Source organism: Aulostomus chinensis, chromosome 3 (assembly GCF_037954235.1).
Source record: "Aulostomus chinensis isolate RoL2024-O1b breed Wild chromosome 3, RoL_Achi_v1.0, whole genome shotgun sequence".
In the NCBI taxonomy this organism is placed as follows: domain Eukaryota; kingdom Metazoa; phylum Chordata; class Actinopteri; order Syngnathiformes; family Aulostomidae; genus Aulostomus; species Aulostomus chinensis.
In genome coordinates, this window is record NC_141322.1 from 30,986,134 (window position 1) to 31,003,441 (window position 17,308).

Consider the following 17,308-nt stretch of genomic DNA (forward strand, 5'->3'; position numbering starts at 1 on the left):
AATTGTTTTTGGAGGCCCGGTGGAGCAGAGGTCCTCCCTGTGGCCCCCCAGCAAGAAGGTTGTGGGTGGAGCCCCGGCTGCAGCATGGGGTCTTTCTGGGTGAGTCTCCATGTTCTCCCTGTTCCTGCTGGGTTCTCTCTGGTACTCCAGCTTCCTCCACAGTCCAAAGACATCAAGAGGGACCAGGTTAATCCAGACTCTAAATTGACCGTAGGCGTGGCTGGGAGAGCCAATGGTTGTCTGTCTCTATGTGTTGGCCCTGCCATGGACTGGTGACCCGTCCAGGGGGTCCAGTCCCCCCCCCCCCCGCAGCCCTTAACAGGAATAAGCGGAAGACAATGGATGGATGGAACTGTTTTGTCCTGCTCCTTCAAATGACATACATCAAGTAGCATTTCAAATTCTTGTGGAAAGCAACAATTCCACTCAGACAATGCTACTAAGATGAAAATCCTGAAGGTTCTATCTAAACACCAAAAGTCCTTCCTACATTCCTAGTTTCCTCTGTGGCGACTGGTGTGTTAGCAAAACTCCTCTGCCTCGTAGGTTTAAAAAATGTCATCTTTTGCCGCACAGTTCCTGTCCTAGCAAACATGGGCGGTGTCTACGAGACCGCTAAACAACATTCAGAGCAGATCTCCCGGCTCCTCCATCTGGATATCCCACACGTCTCCATGTTGGAGAACAGACAAAGTCAGTCCCGCCACTGCCCATCGGCGAGCACCTGGCTCAGGCGTGCGCGCTGTGACTTGCCTGCCACCAATGCAGTGCAGCGCCCACATTTTTACTCAACATCAGATGTGTTTCCAGTCCTGGTACTGAACAACTAAACTCAGCACAAAAGGAAAGGAAATTTGTGTTTGGTAGATTATTTCTTTGTTGTAACAGTTCTTCTTGGCAATAAACCTTAAACTGTTGGAAAGCCTCTTTATTTCTGTTTAAATGGAGCCACATTTGATAGCAACAAGCATTGGTGGGATGAGCAGCAGAGCTGAGGATGTGGGTTGCACCCAGGAAAAATTTGCCAAATCTTCTCTGCCAGAGCCAAACAGCTTATTTTGCCACTGACTCTTGTTTGGTGTTGGGTGGATTGGACGATTGAAGTCTGAAGAAACAAGACATGCTGGCAATTTAACAATTTAACAAGCAGGAGCCTCAGTGGTGTGCGGAAGAACCACACACAGCCACAACCGCCTGGCCCCTCCTCCTCCTGCTGGTCGCCAGCCTGGTCACACACCGTGGTGGGACGGCACTCTCTTTTCCAACCAGCATTTGTCGCAAGTCAGCCAACGTGGTTGTGTTGGTCACTCTGGCGCCACCAGCAGGCCCGAGCTGAGCCCACAAGTGTTTAGTGGGGTTGAGGTCAGGACCGCTGGCAGGCCTCCATCCTCTCCACTCCCAGATTCTGGAGGTCGTCTCTGATAAACCCCACCCTGTGAGGGTAGAGTTTGGTCCCAGACTGTGGAGATGTGGCATGGCACCTGGTTGCAGAATCTCATCTCGATATCTCAGAGAAGACTTGGCAAATTTTTCCTGGGTGCAACCCACATCCTCATCTCTGCTGCTCATCTCACCAATGCTTGTCGGAACAAGCATTGGTGAGATGAATCAAATGTGGCTCCATTTAAACAGAAATAAAGAGGCTTTCCAACGGTTTGAGATTTGTTGCCAGGCAGCGCCATTACAACAAAGAAATAATCACCAAAACACAAATTTCCTTACTTTTTGTGCTAAGTTTAGTTTGACTGCTCTTTCTTGCCAAAACAGCGCAAGTAAAATCTTTAACAATAATAATAACAACAGGAATTAGCAACAACCATAAGAGGAGTGAGGAAGGAGGATTTCACACTGATAAAAGCTTGACATTTGCCTAAAATCTGTGCTTCAGGACACCGAGCAGGTTCACGCCTGGGTGCACACACAGCGTCACCCTCTCCTCTCACTGCAGCAGCTGTGTGAGGTAATGTCTGTCTGTGTCTGTGTCTGTGCAACACCCTGCAAGAATAACAAATCCACCTCTCTCTCTCATCCTCTTTCTATCTCATTATCTCACCCTCCGTCTGTCTTTCTCGCTGCCCCCACCTTTACCTCTCTCGCACCGATGTCTACACTCATCTTTTCCCTGCTCACCCATCCTCGACTCCCCTGCTGCTGTTTCAGGCTAGACGCAGCAGACTATTAAAAATGTCCTCCGAGATTGTGTCATAAACAAAGAAGGGGATGAGGGAAACAGGCGTGAGGTGGGGAGGGGAAGATCACGGGGACGAACAAAGACAAGCAAAAGGATCAACACAAACAAGAGACACAAGAAAGTCACCAAGAGCAGGAGTGCAACTTCCACCCGTGTTCATTTAGACATCCGTGATCGTCTCCTGAAGCGGAGCGCCTCGAACAGGCTTCTCCAGGCTGCATGCTTGCTAATGTGTCATGTATGCAGAGATGTTTGCATGGCTGTGTGTTGGACTTGAACAGTCTCAACCACTGCAGATGAGTGAGCCGCAGCCACACTGGGAATGTTAGATTCACGACCAGCTCTGAACCGGCTTCAAGCTCTCCTTCATACAGAAAAGTGTTTCTTTTTTTTCTTTTTCAGTTCTCACTAATCTGTGTCTTTAGCTCATAAAATAAAATCACTTCTTTGTGACACCAGAGTTCAGAATGAGCCAGCCACGTATATTTAGCTTGTAGCTAATGGAAGCCACATCTTCTTTATCCCGCCATTTGTTTATTAATCCACCAACACTCTGATGGTGGTGGATTTTGAGTCTGAAAATGTAGGTTTTTGTTGTAGTTGGTCTCCTGCAGCTTCTAGCTTAACATACGTGGCTGGCTCTTTCTGAACTCTGGAGTCAAAAGGAAGTAAGGCGGGAGAGGGAAACGTTTTTGTGAGCTCACCTGTTATCAAATATTTGAAAGGCAACCTTTTTCTGGTGAGGTGTCATCTGAACACCCTGACGTTCTGTTACTAGCAGTACTAGTAGCAGTGCAGAGCTAATGTTTGTTCTAGGAATGCATCGTGGAGTTTTCCTGGGGCCTCGGTGACTTTATTATTGGGGTTAAACTGGATCATATTTTATGGAGAAAACATTCTCCTCTGATGTTGCCCAGCTTCAACTCTCAGGAAGTTGCTGATGTCGCTAAAATGGCCGCTAACTGCTGCTAGCGGTACCAACATGGGGGTCTCCAGCCTTCAAGTGAATATGGCCAGGCTGGGATTGAACGCACACACAGAGCCCAACCACTGCTTGTCCAGTACCACGGTTGCTCCTGGGGTTTCCTGGGATAGCGTTCGCTGCTGTAGTTAGCCGCTGTGAGACAGAGAGCTGGATTAGCGTTAGCGCCCCTACTAGCTGATGCTGCCATGTTAATTATCATTGCTGAAAGGCTCAGACGCTGAGTTGGGTACATCTGGCAAGCTCTTTAACGTCTGGGTCACAATCAGACTGGGAGCCTCCAGTCCAGTAGAGTCAGTGGGGCGTGACACTGTTGGCTCAAAGACTAGTCCCTCCCTAGCAACAAATTTTTACAGGATACACAAAAAAGTTGGAGCAACAGCACCCCGCCTCCAGTTTTAGCTGTCAAGCCCCCCAACACTTGGGGGCTACGGGTGGGACGTCTGTAAGCTCTGGGCCTTTGTGGTGCGTCCCACATGTTGGCATTACTTGGCGGCTTTTCCACGTGATTATGCCAGTTGAATTTACCGCCGCTGCCACACACACACACAGACACACACACGTAAACCCCTACGCACATCAAGTATGCTTCAATCCAGAAAATTAAAAACAGCACGTAAGCTGCTAACACACACACACATTTTAGGACAGACTTTTCAACGAGGGTGTACAGACAAATTCATTGCACGCACACACAGACACACAATCTGGTAAGTGGATTTAATGTCGTCATTGTGTAATCAGACTAATCTGATTACAGTGTGACAGATTTGATGCCTCTCAATTTCCTGTCTGTCTCTCTGTCTTGCTGCCTTTCTCTACCTGTCTGATGCACTGGGATGTGAGGAGCTGCGCTGGGGGGGGGGGGGGTGCTGACATGATTAACCACAATGACTCTGTAAAGTTTGAGATTTATGACTCCAACAGCCTCTCAGACACCATTACAAATGTGTGCTGCTTGTATTTGACACCAGCCAGGTTGAGCCACTTCCACTGGCCTCTGTTAAATCTGAGGGCAGCGAGCACCTCAGACACCCTGCAACAGCTGCGAGCGCCAAACGTGGCTCATCGCACGAGAAACTTCTCAAGTGATGCGTAATTTTCACCGCGGGGTCGACTGGGTTTATCCGCCCCTCGCACAGCGTCTGAAGAACACCTCTGCTGTTGCTGCTGTTGAACGACAGCCGTCTATTTTACCGTGAACATTGGGTTTTTAAACTCAAGCCTGAGGTGGATTTATCTAAATATTCACGTTGTCCCACAGTTCGCAACAAAATTGATTCAATTATGAGAAATGACATCAAATTCATGAAAAGTCAAGCCCATATCCTGAGTGTTTGACTCTGGACAGCAAAGTGTTCAGCGTTTCACAACATCCACCTCCATGTTAACCCAATACTGAAAAACCTTTTATGATGATTTCCACATAGAAAGCAAAATATTCAGTGAAGTAGAAATACTACTTTGTGGTTGTATTCTGACGTGATTCGTGCCTTTGATCACCAAAATCATTTCAGCTCATCCTCCAATCCGAGGAGACATTTGAGCCCAGTACAAAAGAAAAAAAAAATTCCCTCCAGAGAAATCTGGTCCCTGAAAAACAGGCAGAACGGACAGAACGACAACTGAAAACAAAACTGCTCCGGCCAACAGTTTCCTCCAGCCTGGAGACATGAAAACACCGACTCTGGCTGCATCGCATGTTTCTGTCTCTGAATGTTTCCAGAAAATGTGTTATAGCCCAGTGCCCAGTGGAGCAGTGGTCCTCACTGAGGCCCCCAGCAAGAAGGTTGAGGGTGGAGCCCCGGCTGCAGCACGGGGTCTTTCTGGGTGGAGTCTCCATGTTCTCCCTGTTCCTGCTGGATTCTCTCTGGTACTCCAGCTTCCCCCCACAGTCCCTCCCTTAACCCTAACATCAGGGTCGCGTCGTGACCGCAATCTGACGACTTCATGTCCACGAGGAATGACGCCATCCTTCCCGTCTCCCTTCTGCACGTTTTGATTCCTAAATTAGAGGGTACCTTGAAAAGCACAACCCTCCACCAAAACTATTCTTCAAAAATGGTTTTGTTCGGTAGGGCAAATGTAACAGGTCTGCCTGCAGGCGGTGCCACACCGACTCTGGGGCAAATTGGCCCAGTCGCATTGTGGTTTGTGTAATCCTTCAGACAGACAACAGCACCGAAAAATATAACCTCCTTGGCAGCAGGAGTGAGACTGTACACACACACACACACACACACACACACACACACACAAAAAACGAGGTTGGTTTCTTTAGAAGTCAATAACGTTTTAGCAGATAGAAAATGTTCTTTCATCCCAAAAAAGGCTGCAGCGCTGGATAAGCCTATTACTATGTTTCTATGTGTGTGTGTGTGTTTGTGTGAGTGTGTGTGTGTGAGGGGGGGTTATTACTCATCGCCAAGCTAACACACATTGAGTAAAGCCTGTGTGACTGATTGGGTTTCCTAGCAGAGCAGATCAGACTGTGTTCTGACTCAATGTGCTGTGTGTGTGTGTGTGTGTGTGTGCGCGAGCGCACACGTGTTTATATGAGAAAAGGTCTCCAGTAGTTAACTAAAAAATCAAGTACAAACACGCAAGCCTCATTAGGACCCCCAGTCCTACCGTGCCTTCTCTTTCATATTAGGTTGGGCTGAGCATCCAGGTGAGGTGACGTTCAGGGTTGAGCAGGAATCGGTGAATGGACCTGAGACGTGAGCAGCTCAGAGCAGGTCGGGACTCACTCGTTCAACTGTTGTCAAACAGGAAGCCGATGATCTTGGACACTAAAGAGAAATTCATAACCCTGCAGAAAATCTGTTGATATGATTTTATGACAAATAAATCATCCGATTGAAAATTGGGTTATGACGTCCACTTATGTTCTAGCTGCTTCACAATGTTGGCGCACTCACCCAGCCACACACACACACACACACACAGGCTGCCATCCCTCTCATCGGTATCTTGCTCAAGGACACTTCAACAGGCACTGAGGCAGGTGAGGGACCCGTTGGTTGGTCGACGGCCCCTCTGCCTCTGGCCATGCCATCCCGATTGTGTGAGCGTGTGCATCCTCCTTGATTTGTATTTTTTCATCATGTTTTCAGTCACCATTCTGTCCCTCGTTCTTTCTTCCTCGTCATTCCTCCCTTTCATCGCACCCTATTGTCTGTTTTCTTATCTTCTTTCACTTCATTTGTTTTCTTCCACCATTTTCTAATCTCTTGCTTATTGCATTTCCTCTCACCCCCCCTTACACCTTCCCCTCACTCTGTCTGGCACTAAACCTCTTTCTCTCCTTCATTCGTTCCCTCTCTCTTTTCATGCTCCGTCTACCCCCCTTCCTCCCTCCCCCACTTCTCCCTCATTATTCGGTATAATCGGTTGTCTAGACAGCGACTCCCCACACAGATCACACCTGAGAGAGCGATGGAGGGAGGAGAGGAGAAGGAGAAAAAATGAGAGGGGGGGAGAGAGAGAGAGATAGAGAGGGGGAGAGAAGAGGTGATAAAATGATTTGTCTTTTTCTTTCCTCCCATGAAAAAGTGTTTTGTCTGAGTCATAACTGAAGGGGGGGGGTAAAGGTGAAGAGGAGGGAGAGAAGAGAGAAGAGAGAACAAAGGAAATGACACTGGTAGAAACTTCAGGCAGACAATATCAACTAGCAGCCTGGTTCACCCATGTCACTGATTGAAGAGACCTCTTTGGCACTGGGAGCTGGTTTTTGTCACATATTCACCCGGACACAGACACTCAGCTGGGTCTTATCAGTCCCCGATCCGCAACAGAACTCAAACAGAGGTTCCAGTAGCTTCAGAACGCCAGTCACTGCACCTCACTGCATGATTTCTCCCACCACACAGCAATGATTCCATAAATTTGGGCCGTGGCCCTCTGCTGGGCTGTGAGGGTACTGCAGGAGGGCCGTGAGGGGTCTTTGTTTTGGATTTTTTCAGTGTGCGCGCCCCCTAGTGGCCCCACGAATGCAGCCAAGAAGTTTAGTTTTAATGAGGGAAATATTGGGTCAATAGCGCAAATATTAGAGCAATGTTTCACCCAGAAGTTGCGTTTTTACTCCCAAGTACTCACAAGTAAATGTTCTGAGTACACAAAGCTGAGTTTGGCAACAGCTTTGCAACATTTGGCTTGAAGCTAACATCGACTAACGGTAAACATTAAAACTGACAAAAAACATCCATTCACAAACTGTCAAGGTCATCGTCAACAAGGTGTATGAATGAATACATTATGTATTTATTTATTTATATATTACCTGCGTAATATGGCAGCTCCTGGAAACCGGCCGCTGCTCCGCTCTCAGTCCGGTCCGGAGTAAATATCTCCCGGAGGTCGTTTATACTCCGTCCTGGAACTTGTCTGTCTTTTATGACTCTTTGCACAATAAACCCAAGGTGATACTGAACAACTTCAGTGGGCTTTTTATCCATTTCTGCGCGGGAAATGGCGCGCTAACCTTTCCATCCGTAGTTGGCGCCGCCATGTTGTATCACGTGACGCTGTCGCTCAATATGAGCCATACTTGAACCACTGAGGCAGTAAAGATTAAGATGCCCATGTTCTCAAGGTAGAAATACTTCATTGACCCAGTGACGGCCTCTTGATGTTACCACATCTCGTCTATGCACAGGAAAAAAAGAGAAAGACAAGGATTCGTCCACACATCTCTCGAAACAGCAGCAGTGTTGTCTCAAGTTCAGTTTTTAAGCCTCCTTATTCCTCTGCCGCCATTTTGGTAAAACTACTGCAAACGTTATGTAATAAGTAATCGCTACTTTACAAAGACATTAATTATGCAACGTCATGATTACTACTAAACAAAGTATCAAATATTGTACATATTACATATATTTTGAAAGTAATTTGTTTTAGTTTGAGCTACAATCAAAGTGTTTGAGGCGAACTGAGCATACGGCTGTTTAACGGTGACGTCATGGTCTTTTTTTGAACGCGTAGCCACTCCATATCGCCACAAGATGTCAGTAAATGTGTTGTGAAGCATTTCCGGTTACAGGAGTCACCGCGATAATCATCCCAGGATCAACATCCGGTCTGTCGTCTGTTCCACAACACGCACATAATCAACAATCGGGCTACAAAAACTTCAGTGACATGAGCGGTGACAGCAGCGGAGGAAATGTTTCTGTGCCTTTACGAAATCTGCTGAACTCCATCCAGTGCATCAGAGACCGAGTCAGAGGTCAGTGTGACTTCCTAAAAGTTCCCACCCGGAGGATAGTTAGCCTAGATAGCATAGCGACGCTGCTAGCACCACACTGGACGAGGAGCAAACCGTGCTAACATTAGCAAAAAAATAAAGCATCATTCCCCTCTGTGTTCTGAGTGAAATTCCCAGGTTTTGAATAAGCTTATAAAGTTTCTCAAGGTTTTGGCTTCTTGTTCGTTTGCTTTGTTGATGAGTCCTCAGCTGTCCTGAGATGTACGTTGAACCGCTTGACATTAAAAAATTCAGTAATTTACTCTGAGCTATGTTAAATATATTGCAAAAACAGCATGAAATGGCATTGTATTCATCTATAAGGTAAATAAGTTCAAAAGATATGCAAGTGATTAAAGTCTGTGTCTGAAAGTCCAACTGTAAAGTGTAAAAGTGAATAATCTTCACCTGAATGCAAATTCCTGATGCTGACATAACATTTTTTATTTCTAATGTAATTATACCCTCTGATTTTTCAGTGCTGTTTGGGGTCATAGCTTTCTGGTCGAAATTGATGTGTCACATGACTTGTATTTCAGGTCCACATACACTTGATTTAGCTTTGCTTGATCCTGGAGATCAGTTACCTGTTTTTAGTCTCATTGCTTCACTAATTTAGATAATTAGATTTGTTCCTTTTTTAGTGTCTAGATATATTTATAGAAACTGATGAATGGCATATAAATTTAGATTTTTTTTTAATTTGATTGCCCTCAAATTTAGTAAAAAAATATGGCTGAATTCTCTCCTCTATGGCAGATGGAGAGTCCAATGAGTCAGATGGAGCCTTCAACCTCTCCAACTTCTGGGTCACTCTGAGTTGAGTATCTTTCATTATCACCCTCCTTCATATTTCCACCAACTGTTACAAAAAATACATCTAATATTTCTATCATTGTTTTACCCATAAAGCACCTTCTCGTTCAATAAAAGTACCTCTGTCTCTAAAATGCATTAACACCGTCCTCCTTACTTTAAATCTGCGCTCTTGTCCTGAAACTCCTGGTTTAATAAGATCTGTGATCGTCATGATGCGACTGTCTCGTCTCTCTTAGACCAGGCGGTGACAGCAGTGTCACAGGAAGTCACCAAACTCAGCCTGGCCTTCTCCAAACCACCGCTGCCATCACAGCAGGTCAGATGGTCATCACAGTGTTGCCTTGCTAAATAATGATCCACGTCTCCTTCATGTCTTCCCGCCTCTTGGGGGCTCTGTCAAAAAAAAGAAGAAGGTGTAGTTTGATGAGGAAGTGGAGGATCATGGGAGTTGTCTTCATTAACTGTCAATGCAGCTGAAGTAAAAAGCAAAAGGACAAGTGAACATGTTTTAGTTGAATTACAGGTGGCACCTTCGCTCTCTGATGAGCTTCAGCGGAATTGAACGGTGACGATGACACAACCTCACGAAAGACACGGCTGAAGAACTCCAGAACGCCATACTTGGGGGGGGGGGGGGTGGGTGTGAAAACAAAGGGGACCAGATTAAAAATGCAAATTTGCCGCAACTTCTCCTCTGAACTGCACCAAGTTTGAATGAGAGGTATAAAGCTGGTTAGAACCGGTGTCAACCGTATTTTGGCATCACTGACAGTCCAACACAGTCACTGCTGTTCAAGGAAATCTTCTGGACGCAGGTCTTCAGGTTGTGGCTTTGCTTGTCTGGGATGAGGGAAACATGACACGCAGCCTGTCTAGACAGACGTATTGATTGAAATATGAGAGATTTAATATGTTGCCATTAGATCTGCAGGCTCCTCCCCCACCGCAACATCGTCCCTCATGATCAATAACTCAGTTAAGGTCATCGGTTCTGACTCGGCAGTGAAAGAGAAGCTGGACATCTGGTTTTTCTTGTCACTGGATATTTGCATTTCACATACTTAGATTTGCATGTTTTCTGTGTGTCTTCATCTCCCTGAAGGATGCAGAGAAGCTGGCAGACTCCATCCTGAAGAGTGTCCTGACCCTTTCAACAGTGTATTACTGGCTACCTAAAAGTCAAGGTCAGATCCCTCCAGTGAAAATGATCGAATTCTGATTATTGAACCAACAACTTGTCCTTCTGTTCTCTCCTTCTTGAGTTCTTTTGCTGTTATTGTACTTATTGTGCTTCCAGTGAAAGTGCAGCCAGTGAAATGAGGTGTTGCTTGATAGTTGGACGCTAATAACTGATGAGAGGATAAAAGGGTTTCCCAGTCCAAATGTGTGCATCGAGAGGATCAGAGACCCAGACGAGAGGCAGATGAAGGGACCAACTCTAGTTAGCTTCACAAAAGGTCATGGAAAGGAAGTGTTAGCATACCCTCTCTTGCTCGCTCAGCTTCCAAAGCCCGTAGTTCATTTCCTCCTCATCCTCGCTCTCAAAGCTGGCCACGATGAGTAGCAGCAGCTGCTCCTCTAGTCCTCAACAAATGTTTGGTGTTGTTTGTTTGCCACTTCATGACCAGACGTGAATCGAGCCTTTGTCAGCAGCTTTTCACCGTGTTCCTGTCGTCTCGTCTCTGTGATGCAGGTGTGAGTCTGCGTCAGCAGGTCCGAGACGCCACAGTCCAGGTTCTGGAGGGAGTCACACAGCTGTTGGAGGTCATACTGATGTCACCGCTACAGAGGTACACACCCACGTACTCGTAAATGTAAAATGTGATTTTGATTGCAATTTACCTCCGCCTCCTTGGAAATGGTGATGCTGCACTGCGCCGTCAGTTGTAACTGTAATGTTTCTGCAGGGTAGCAACGATAAACAGAGTAGACTTGGGATTTACTTGGGACCAACTCTTCCAAAGGTTCCCTGTTCCTGGGGAACGTTCCTGCAGTGACAATGGGATAAAATGATAGAATCGAGTCCTCCGGCAAAATGAGTACAACTCAAGAGAGCCTGGCGTGAACGCCGAGGCTAACCAGCATGACACCTGATCCTGGCTGAGCTTTGGAAGTCGTAGCATCGATTCACCAACGTGGCAGAATCTGTGACGACTAACCTCATAACTCTCATCAGCCAACCCTTCAGGGCAGTGACTAAATGATTTCTCCCCAGACTGTCCCAGGAGCAGCTGACATCAACCGGAGGTGTGTGGTTGGCCTGCGACCGGTTTGCCCAGTTGCCACAAGGTGAGTCCACAAGATCGGCCTGACAAAACGTAATAAAGTACTGGAGTTTTCCTGAGACACAAGTTGGTCTCTTTTGGCCACCTGTGAAATCCTCCTCCACCTCACAAGAGAACAGCAGGGTCCGTCTGTGCAAGATAATCCTGACGATTTCTCCCTCAGCCGTATGAGAGCTGAAAGTACGGCAACATTTCTGTTGCTGATCCTCCGTCTGTGAACCAGCTTGAGGCCTCATCTTTAGTCGAGTGCGGATGCCCTCGTTCTGCTGGCTGCAGGTCATATTGGATGACCACCTGCAGGAGGCGATGTTGTGCTTAAAGTCCTCCCGAACATTCCGGGTTGTTCTGCAAGAGTGAATTTGGTTAAAAGCAGCGGTGAGATCACGCACATGTCAACATGTGACTGACAACTAGAGAAATTCACAAATAAAGACATGAAAAGAGAATCTCTCTGTGTCATGTGGTTGATGAGACTAACAAGGTGAGAGGAAGCTGGGAGGTTAGAAGATGTTTCATGGAGCCCGTGTGTTCATGCTCACACATCCATCATGTCTTTGTCATGTTTGTGAGCGTCACATCTGAGGCGCATCCCCAGGCTTTCAGCCACGACCCCAGGAATTTCAGATGGGGTATCTGCTGATGCAGAGTACTGAGCCGATACTTGTGTTTCCCTGGATACTACAGTTGTCCCGGGTCCACTTTAGGTCTTAGAAGACTCACCTCTGTCTCCAGAACAGATGAAAAGCTCAGTATTGTTTTGAAATATTCATTTCTTTGGAAGTGGATCTTTTTCTGGTAGATTTTGATAAATTGAAGTCAACATGTCACGTATGTGTTTTCCATAGACAATAAGGCGGCAGTGCAGGTGGTTCTTTCTCGTCAGATAGGAGTTGTGAAAGACGCCATCAAGGAAATTGAACAGGTACACACTCACACACACACACACACACACACACACACACACACACACACACACACCTTTTGAAGTATCACGTTAAAAAAAGTTTCATACAAACTGCAGAAGTTCTCGTTGTCATGATGTACCACAACCCAGGCATTGGCAGAGGCCCACGATCCGTTCAACAACGTTCTCAATGATGACGAAGAAGAGGAGGAGCCACGGGACAATCAGGACACTTACTGGTCAGAGAAGGACCGACGTGTGATTGGCCCGTGCCAGGGCCTGATGAAGGCGTCTGCAGCGTGCCTGAGGAAGCTGGCGTCTGCCATCAAAGCTAACGGTGACGTCAAAACGCCTCACACCCTGGCTCAGCTTGACGACCTGGCTGACATCACCAAGGACATCAGCCCTGGGTAGGAGTACACACACACACTCACACTCACACACACACTCTCACGCGCACACATGCACACAGAGTCGTAAAGGGCAATCAAGACAAACTGCCTTCCAAAGCCGCCATCCCAGGCCTCAAGGCTCCTGTTCCCATTAGTCCAGTGTCTCAGGGACACCTCAGGGAATTTCCTCAGATTTGGCTCAGACGTCGACTGGGATTCAAGAGTGAAATCCACTGTTGGGAATTTTAACAACAGCAAAACTGTCCAAAAAATTCTGCAGAAACTCTTGAGGCTCGTCGTCCGGTGTAACCCACGTCTTCGTCCAGCCCCGTACTCAGTGATCCACCACCACTTGGATTTGACAGAAAACCAGACGGATTTCTCTCAAATTAAAATGTTTGTGCGTCACTGATGGAACGCCTGGTTGAAGATGTTGATTCGACTGGATGACGAGCCTCGGACATTTTTGGACATTTTTGCTGCTGTTAGCCGTCAGTCTCCCTAAGATTCAAGTTAAATCTACGTGGCCGGCTCTTTCTCCAATCTGAGGACAGAAGCGATGCAGGAAAGAAACATTGTGAGCTCCAGACTCCTGTTGGTGGAGGCTGTAAGACTTGAAAGGCAAATACACTTTCAGGGTGAGGATCGCTTTTAAAAACGGCGGTTGCTAACAAGTGGCTGGGCGAGAATGCAAATGTCACAGACAAGGTAGCCTTCCTGGAATGTGTCAGATGAGCTCGTTGAATTTGTGAGTCACCGGCCTCAACCAGGCTTTGATGCATGAAACTGTGGAAACGCTGCAGAGCAAATTCAGCAGACAAACTCCCAAGAGCGGCACACAGCAAATGCTTTCCCTCCTGCTCTACCACACAACAGGCTTCGTCCCAGCAGCTCAACAACCTGGTTTTACAAAACCGTACCTGTTGGTCCTCGTCTGTGTGATTATCGTGATTGTGGGAAGGATACACAACTCCCCAAACACTCCTCCTCACTATTTGTTTGTCTTCCTCAGTGTTGATGATCTGGCTCTCTGTCTCTACCCCCCCATGGACTACACCGAAGTGGAGGACAATGTAGGATTCACTCACACACACCATCAACACCGGCTGGGTTTTGTCTTCTGTAGTCTATAAAAACTCTGATCTGCTTGTCAAGTCAAGTCAGTTTTATTCATACGGCACCAAACCCCAACCAAAGTTCTGTCCTGACTCTGTCCAAGTAGAGCAGGTCCAGCACCTCCCTCCTTCAATGAACCTCCACCCAACAATTCTCCATCAGCAGCACATCCTGCAACAGCAGCCACCAGAACCTTCCTTTACCAGCAGGAAGGTGGAGCAGATCCAGGATCAGTGGGGACGGAGAGAGAGCAGGAGAGCAGGACAGAGACAAAGACAGAGAATGGAGGAAGACAGAGAGACAGAAGGAAAGAGAGGGACAGAGATAAAGAGAGAGAGACAGGAGGAGAGACTGATGGACAGAGACAAAGACAGAATGGAGGAAGACAGAGAGACAGAAGGAAAGAGAGGGACAGAGATAAAGAGAGAGAGAGCAGGACAGAGACAAAGACAGAGAATGGAGGAAGACAGAAGGAAAGAGAGGGACAGAGATAAAGAGAGAGAGACAGGAGGAGAGACTGATGGACAGAGACAAAGACAGAATGGAGGAAGACAGAGAGACAGAAGGAAAGAGAGGGACAGAGATAAAGAGAGAGAGAGCAGGACAGAGACAAAGACAGAGAATGGAGGAAGACAGAGAGACAGAAGGAAAGAGAGGGACAGAGATAAAGAGAGAGAGACAGGAGGAGAGACTGATGGACAGAGACAAAGACAGAATGGAGGAAGACAGAAACAGAAGGAAAGAGAGGGACAGAGATAAAGAGAGAGGGAAAGGAGGAGAGACTGATGGACACAGACAAAGACAGAATGGAGGAAGACAGAGAGACAGAAGGAAAGAGAGGGACAGAGATAAAGAGAGGAGGAGAGACTGATTGACAGAGACAAAGACAGCGATTGGAGGAAGACAGAGACAGAAGGAAAGAGAGGGACAGAGATAAAGAGGGAGAGAAAGGAGGAGAGACTGGTGGATAGAGACAAAGACAGAGAATGGAGGAAGACAGAGAGACAGAAGGAGAGAGAGGGACAGAGATAAAGAGGGAGAGAAAGGAGGAGAGACTGATGGACAGACGGGGACGTGAGCAGGTGGAGCTACGGGTGGCAGCTGGAGCCTCTTCAGGTCTGGAGCCTCCTCCAGCAGCACCAGGATCTGGGATGAGGGGAGAAGAAGAGGAGTTAGTAACACGTCTGAGGACAGGAGGAGGAGAGAGAAGCCCAGTGCATCATGGGAGATCCCAGCAGTCTGAGCCTATAGCAGCAGATCTAAGGGCCAGCCTAGGCAGTCCTGACTATAAGCCTGATCAACAAGGAGGTCTTAAGTCTGCTCTTAAACCTAGAGAGGGGGTCTGGGTCCTGGACTGGAACTGGGAGACGGTTCCACAGGAGGGGAGCCTGATAGCTGAAGGCTCCCCTGGACCAGCTGGAGAGTCTTTAGGGACTCATTAGTCCAGCCTGGTAGGAGGGAGTTTCAGTAATCCAGCCTGGAAGTGACAAAAGCAGGGACTGGTTTTTGGGGCCAGGGTGATGCCATCGCCAACATCGTCTTCTCAAACATACACACCAACTCAGTATAATGTTGGTGACCTCCGACTGGCGTAGCCGAAACAAAGCACTACGTTCAGCGACACACAGAAACAGGAAGTGAGGTCAGCGCAGGGAGAGGGAGGACAGAAGTACCTCCTTTTTTCTGGTCCTGCTTGAGTGTTCCTCTCTCATTGAAAGTGTCAAAAGATGAAAAAGTGGAGTGTGGATCTTTGCTGGAAGAGAACCAGGACGATGACGTTTGTTTCCCCCTCGCAAGTGGCTTTGCTTACCTGTTGGTTTACTTCAGAAACTGCCGGTCGTTACAGAGGGACGCATTTTAAGCTGTGGAATGGTTGTGATGATGAGTTAAGAATGTGTGGTTTCACCTCCAAGTTTAAAAGAAGAGTTTAGGCATCAAGTGACAGAAAAGTAACAACGGCTAATGAGCGCATTTGTTGTCCTTACAGGTGTCGAGATTGGCTGCACTACTGAAGAAAGTTCTGGAGATCATCAGGTAATTGTGGTTCCAGATGTGTCGGGCTGGGATCTCACCACGTTACCATTTTCAGTTGGGTTTTTTTTTTTTTTGCTGATATTTGATGAAGACGATATTGTCTGTTTATCAGCAAGTTGATGTGATAGTCATATTTTTTCATATTTTAAAAATCTATTCTCAAAATAGATTTCAAAGGGCACATGAATCACAGATGTGTTGTTTCAGACTGAGCTGAGACTGAGCAGCTTGAGAAGCTCCTGGTGGAACCAGGAGCCTCTCAGTGTCAGTTCTTGTGTGCTTGAGCTTCAGTGTCAGTTCTTCTCAACATTCTTGTTCAGTCATGAGGAAACTGAGTCCAGATACGGTTCTGTCTCTGGTTCCTTCTTCAACAGCAGGGAGTCTTCAGATCTGGTTAATCCAGTTTCAACGCAGTTTCTCTCTGCAGCTGAATTTTTTTTTTTTTTTTCCTGCATTTCTTCCCTTCAGATCCAGTCACATCTGCGGGGAGTCCGAGCTGACCTGGGTTCAGTTCTTAGATGGAGCGGTGGACCACAACGTGCAGAGATCCAAAGACCTGATTCAGCAGGACAGCTAGTGCACGTGTGCAGTTGGTGCTTCTGTTTCAGGATATTGATTCAAGGCTTCTGTGTGTGTGTGTGTGTGTGTGTGTGTGTGTGTGTGTGTGTGTGTGTGTGTGTGCGTGTGTGTGTGTGTGTGTGTGTGTGCGCGTGTGTGTGTGTGCGCGCGCTGTGATTTACAACTTACAACAAGTCCTATCTGTAAGATTTGCAGATTTGTAAGGTGCCATTGTGTTGACAAGGACATGCGTGTGCAGCAAATAAAAGTTAAGGGGGAAGTGTTTGAACACGTTTGCTTCTGTTGAAGAGATCTTTGCCGTATGTGAACCAACATCTGGTGTTACATTTGGTCCCTTGCTAAACACACACACACACACACACACACACACACACACACACACAGTGACTTGCCAGAAAATTTCCAGCTTAAGCCTTTTGTTCTGAGTGTCTCACACAAAGATGAGCTTCAATACACAAAAAAGACAGTGTTGTGTTGTTGCTCATGTGAGCTGGTTTCATTTGTTTTATTGTTGGGCATGAGAACGTTTTATTAAAGGAACTTGTCAAGTTTTTGGGAAATCCTCTCATTGTCCATCATCCTCATGGTCAGACAAGAAGAAGAAGAAGACCCTCCTCTAGGGGCTGAGACCCAGGCTAGTTAGCTTAGCAAAATGGCTGTAGTGGGCGGGAAGTGTTAGCATCAGCTAGCTCAGGTCCAGGCTAGTTAGCTTAGCAAAATGGCTGTAGTGGGCGGGAAGTGTTAGCATCAGCTAGCTCAGG

The 17,308-nt window shown here is 47.0% G+C and overlaps 2 protein-coding genes across 4 annotated transcripts in view; one reads left to right on the forward strand and one right to left on the reverse strand.

The window, feature by feature from the left end:
- Positions 1-7,800, reverse strand: part of pmepa1 (prostate transmembrane protein, androgen induced 1) — a 52,915-nt gene extending 45,115 nt beyond the window's left edge. Inside the window, exons 1-2 of one of the 2 annotated variants that reach the window (XM_086200337.1) lie at positions 7,456-7,586; positions 5,805-5,965 (exon numbers count right to left, since the gene is read on the reverse strand). Coding sequence is in view for 1 of the 2 variants with exons in the window: in XM_086200333.1 (XP_086056459.1) it covers positions 7,456-7,630 (175 nt within the window). In the remaining variant the exon portion in view is untranslated. Of the gene's footprint in view, positions 1-5,804; positions 5,966-7,455 lie in introns of both variants that reach the window. The other variant, XM_086200333.1, reaches the window with a different exon arrangement.
- On the forward strand, positions 6,787-16,924 carry ccndbp1 (cyclin D-type binding-protein 1). Of its 2 annotated transcripts, XM_086200341.1 has the most exons (11): positions 8,215-8,400; positions 9,178-9,237; positions 9,474-9,553; positions 10,340-10,421; positions 10,931-11,027; positions 11,453-11,526; positions 12,368-12,444; positions 12,577-12,836; positions 13,831-13,891; positions 15,922-15,968; positions 16,437-16,924. In XM_086200341.1, the coding sequence occupies exons 1-11, from the start codon at positions 8,313-8,315 to the stop codon at positions 16,543-16,545; spliced, it is 1,035 nt and encodes a 344-aa protein (XP_086056467.1). In that variant the 5' UTR covers positions 8,215-8,312; the 3' UTR covers positions 16,546-16,924. The 2 variants fall into 2 exon arrangements, with proteins under 2 accessions (XP_086056468.1, XP_086056467.1); XM_086200342.1 differs by lacking the exon at positions 13,831-13,891 and having other exon boundaries at positions 6,787-8,400.
- Positions 16,925-17,308: the final 384 nt, after the last annotated feature.